Source organism: Vombatus ursinus, unplaced genomic scaffold (genome assembly GCF_900497805.2).
Source record: "Vombatus ursinus unplaced genomic scaffold, bare-nosed wombat genome assembly UNPS02014894.1, whole genome shotgun sequence".
Classification (NCBI taxonomy): Eukaryota; Metazoa; Chordata; class Mammalia; order Diprotodontia; family Vombatidae; genus Vombatus; species Vombatus ursinus.
In genome coordinates this window covers 3912107-3917065 of record NW_020954672.1, presented here as the reverse complement: position 1 = coordinate 3917065, position 4959 = coordinate 3912107, and the positions used below count along the sequence as shown (strand labels likewise).

At 46.0% G+C, this 4959-nt stretch overlaps 1 protein-coding gene across 1 annotated transcript in view; it reads left to right on the top strand.

The window, feature by feature from the left end:
- Positions 1-4959, top strand: part of LOC114028759 (myosin-7-like) — a 36077-nt gene that overhangs the window by 2347 nt on the left and 28771 nt on the right. Inside the window, 11 exon segments of the mRNA XM_027843021.1 lie at positions 170-326; positions 557-584; positions 1040-1148; positions 1238-1330; positions 1438-1501; positions 1706-1804; positions 2003-2106; positions 3277-3415; positions 4187-4305; positions 4461-4610; positions 4916-4957. Of these exon segments, the coding sequence (XP_027698822.1) occupies positions 170-326; positions 557-584; positions 1040-1148; positions 1238-1330; positions 1438-1501; positions 1706-1804; positions 2003-2106; positions 3277-3415; positions 4187-4305; positions 4461-4610; positions 4916-4957 (1104 nt within the window).

Here is a 4959-nt window from a genome sequence, read left to right as displayed (position 1 = left end):
GACAGAGACAGAGAGGCATAGAGATATAGAGATACAGAAAAAGATAGAGACACAAAGAGATAGAAACAAAGAGACTCTATGTGTGTGTTTCTCATTTCTGAATCTTTGAGTCTTCTTTTCCCCTTCCTGCCCCCCCACTGTCTCTGACCTTCCTCTCTCTTGGCTGCAGACCTACTCTGGCCTCTTCTGTGTCACTGTCAACCCCTATAAGTGGCTGCCAGTGTATAACGCAGAGGTAGTCGCTGCCTACAGGGGCAAAAAGAGGAGTGAAGCTCCGCCCCACATCTTCTCCATTTCTGACAACGCCTATCAGTACATGCTGACAGGTAAGAAAACACCCCATGCTTTCCTGAGCATAGCCCAAAGGAAGAAACTCCCATACTCACCTCCTTTCTCTTCAGAAAGAAGAATGGGAAATTGGGAGATACTGAATGAAAAGCAAGGACAATATCTGGTTGGGGGGGAGAAAGGTTAGGCAGAAAGAATGTCAGAGATGATAAAGTGGGAGTTTATTTCTGCAGCCCCTGACTCCCTCTTTCCCTTTTTCTTATGGCAGACAGAGAAAATCAGTCTATCCTCATCACGTGAGTAAAGCTCCTCTCATCCTGCTCCTCTCTAGCATGCACCCCTACCATCAAACTCCCAAATCCAGGATCCCAGATCTAATCTTGAACCATTCAACCCTCTTTTTCCCCCTTCCCCCAAATCCTTCTCCTTTTTCTCTCTCCTTTATCATTCCCTTTCTAGCTTCCCTTCTCTTTAATTCTTCCCTTTTCTTCTACCTCTTCTCATTTATTTCTCTGTTCATGTTCTCATTCTTCTCTTTTCTTTATCTTTCTTCCCTGCTCTCATTCCCTCTACTTCCTTTTCCTCATTCCTTTTCAATCTCCTCTCTCCCTGGCTCATCTCTCATTTTCTTATCCTCCCAGAAACCTTCCCTGCCCGCTCTTCATTTTGCCTTATCTAATCCTTTGCACACCGTTGGTGTACAATAATCCTTTTTGGGTTGGTCCATTTGACCAACTGATTGTCCCCACAGTGGAGAATCCGGGGCAGGGAAGACTGTCAACACCAAGAGAGTCATCCAGTACTTTGCAGTCATCGCAGCCATTGGGGACCGAAGCAAGAAGGAACAAACCCCAGGAAAGGTTGGTTTGTCGGTCTCCCAGGGAGCTGCAATTCAAATGAGAAGGGTGAACGTTCCTCACCTCTGGCTTCTCTCTCTCATTCTCTTTAGGGTACCCTGGAGGACCAGATCATCCAAGCCAACCCTGCCCTAGAGGCTTTTGGCAATGCTAAGACCGTGAGGAATGACAATTCTTCCCGCTTTGTGAGTGGTACTTGCCTCCCAGTTTGGGATTTGGGCATGACTGTGAGATGCCTTTTAATATGAGCCTTCTTCTTAATTCTCTCACACTTCTCCCCTCAACTCCACAGGGCAAATTCATTCGAATCCATTTTGGGGCAACAGGGAAGCTGGCATCAGCTGACATTGAGACCTGTGAGTGACATGAGTTTGTCAGGGCTGACCCTGAGTTCTCTCTCCACCTGCTCCGCTTGTGACTATATCGTTCTTCCTACCTCCCTCGGTCTTCCTATCCCTGCCTCTCTGTTGCTGTATGTGTCTCCTTTCCCCTCCTCCTCTGGCTATCTTCCTGTCTCTCTCCTTCCATTACCATCCTTTCTCTCCCTTCCCCTTTCTCAGACCTTCTGGAGAAGTCCCGGGTTATCTTCCAGCTCAAAGCAGAGAGAGATTATCACATCTTCTACCAGATCCTGTCCAACAAAAAGCCAGAGCTGTTGGGTAAGTCAGGATTCTTGAACAAGATAAAACCTCTTCAGAGACAGCATGTGGTCTCCTCTATTTGTGCCAGGCCTCTGTGTCTGCTCCCCAGGTGCAGTGGTACGTCATTCACCTCCTCTACTGTGCTGATCTGGACAGGCTGTTGTGGGAGAGGCAGAGGTCTGTATAGCTTCCTAACTTATATGTCTTTCTCTCTAGACATGCTGCTGATTACCAACAACCCCTATGACTATGCATTCATCTCTCAGGGAGAGACCACTGTGCCTTCCATAGATGACTCTGAAGAGCTCATGGCCACTGATGTGAGTGAGGGGTAGAGGAGGGTGGGCACTGGAGTTCCAAGCACTGGAACAAGTGGAGTTAATTCAGTTCCCTCAGATCATGCTGGGGGCCAGGACTGAAATACTACCTCTCTGTACAGAATGCTATTGGATCAGCAACTAGGTGGTACAGTGGATGAAGTGCTGGCCTTAGAATCAGAAAGCCCTGAGTTCAAATCCAGCCTCAAGTACTTATTTGTGCCTGACCCTGAGCAAGTCACTTAACTTCTGTTTCTTTCAGTTTTATCCTCTGTAAAATGGAGATAATAATTACACATACCTCCCAGGGTTGTTGTTAGGATCAAATGTGTTAACATGTAAAAAGCACTTTGCAAACCTTAGAGTACAACATAAATATTAACTATTATCATCATAATCATCCAATAGATCAGGTTTGCCCTGTGGCCTTAAGATAATATAATATAAGATAAGGATCAGTGACTCAGAGTAGGAAATGACCTTAAAGGCCATATAGCCCAAGACCCTAATGAGGAAACTGAGGCCCAGAGAGTTTAAGTGACTTTCCTAAGGTCAATCAGGTGGGAAGGGGCAGAGCTGGTCTTCAAACCTGCTGACTCTAGTCCTCTGACTCTAAACCCAGGGCTCTTTCCACTGTACCCGACTGCCTGGTCTCACTAAGACAAGGGAAGCGGGTCAGGCAGGACCAAGACTAGAGCTCTCCGCCCCCTCCCCCCACCTCTGCCCCAAGCTAAGCCAGAGGAGCCTGTTGCTGGCCTAGGCAAGTAAGATGAAAGACAAGGACTCAGGTAAGGCAGGAGAGGTCTGGCCAGCAGGCAGAATGCAAAATCCAGGAGACCAGGCTGGGCCTGAAAGTCTAGACAGGAGAAGCAGAGAGAGGAGAGATTCCAGGTCAGCAAAGACAACATAACAGCACTAGTGAAAAGAGCTGTGAGTGCTGATTCTTCAAGAGAGACAGAGAAGCTGTTTTCTCTCTGCTTCCACTCTCCCTGCTAAGTAAGGAACACCTACTCTGCAAGAGGAAGTCAAAGGCCTACAGGGGAATCCTGTTCTTGGATGGAACAGGGACAGAGAGGTTGGGCCTGGTGAACATGCATTTATCAGCATCCCTGGCCTCACAGAATTTTGCCCAACCTGTTTTTGAGACGTGTCAAATCCTGTGCCTGTTCACAGAATGCCTTTGATGTCCTGGGCTTCACTTCTGAAGAGAAGAACTCCATGTACAAGCTAACAGGGGCCATTATGCACTTTGGGAACATGAAATTTAAGTTGAAGCAGAGGGAGGAGCAGGCTGAACCTGATGGCACCGAAGGTGAGAAGATAGGCAGCCTGGACTGTGGCAGGGGCTTCCTAATTGGTTTCCCTGACTCAAATCTCTCCCGTCTCCAATCTGTCCTCTTTACTGCTGATTTTCCTAAACTGTGGTTTTGACTATATCACCTCCTACTCAATAAATTTCAATGGTCCCCTATTACCCCTAAGATCATATGAACACCTTTGTTTGGCATTTAAGGCCCTTCACAGATTGGCACCAAACTACCTTTCCAGACTGATTACCCATTATTTCCCTTCACCCCTCTCTACAAGCTAGCCAGACTGACTTTCTCACTGTTCTTCATGCATGAGACTACATTTCCTTCTACCACACCTTTACCCAGGCTATCCCCTATGCCTGGAATACACTCCATATTCTTAGACTCCTTAATTTCCTTCAAGATTCAACCTAAAAGCCACTTCCATACAAAGCCTTTCCTTCTCTCCACAGCTGTGGAGTCTTGGTTTCCTCATCTGTAAAATGGGGATAATAATAACATCTGCCCTCAAGTATTGTTGTAAGGATCACATATTGTGAAATAATATTTGTAAAGCATTTTTTAAAATTTTAAAGGATTATATAAATGCCAACTATCATATTAGCTATTATTAATATTATAATCCCTGGCACATAGTAAAAAGCATTTAATAAATGCTTTTTGATTAATTTATTGGCTGCTTAATGAAGAAACAATAGAGTTGATCTGAAAGTGAGTCAGTTCTCTCACTGGTATCTATCTCCATCTGTCTCCACTGTCTATCTTTCTAGAGGCTGACAAATCAGCCTACCTCATGGGCCTGAATTCAGCTGACCTCCTGAAGGGACTATGCCACCCAAGGGTGAAGGTGGGCAATGAATATGTCACCAAGGGGCAGAACGTCCAGCAGGTAAGTCTTCTCCCAAGGGCAATGAGATCATGTATACTAGTGGGATGAGCTGGGGTGGTCCATTTCTAGGATAATGGATTTGATTTCCCTGTCTTGACTATGAATTCTACCTACTCTCTTTACCCTGACCATTGGTATCCTTCTCCTACCTCTAGGTGGCATATGCCACTGGTGCTCTTGCCAAGGCCGTCTATGAGAAGATGTTCAATTGGATGGTGACAAGGATCAATGCCACACTGGAAACCAAGCAGCCACGCCAGTACTTTATTGGTGTCCTAGACATTGCTGGCTTTGAGATCTTTGATGTAAGTGAGGGGAGCCTGGAATAACAGTACCTATGCCTCCTTCCCTCTGCTGTAGGAAAATAGGCAATACTATTTGTCATAGGTGGCAAGAAAGGTAGGAGGGATGAGAAAGAACAGCTCTTTCTAATACAGAGAGTTCTCCGTCATCTGACTCTAACAATTTCAGCCCTCCATACTCCCCAACAAACCAGTTCAGTTTGATAAACAGCACCCTTTCTCTTTGCTGAAGGCAGAGTCCTGCCCATCCCGCATATATGCCATGTTTACTGATTGACTGTCCATTCTCTTCCTTCTGTGCCCTCCAGTTCAACAGCTTTGAGCAGCTCTGCATCAACTTCACCAATGAGAA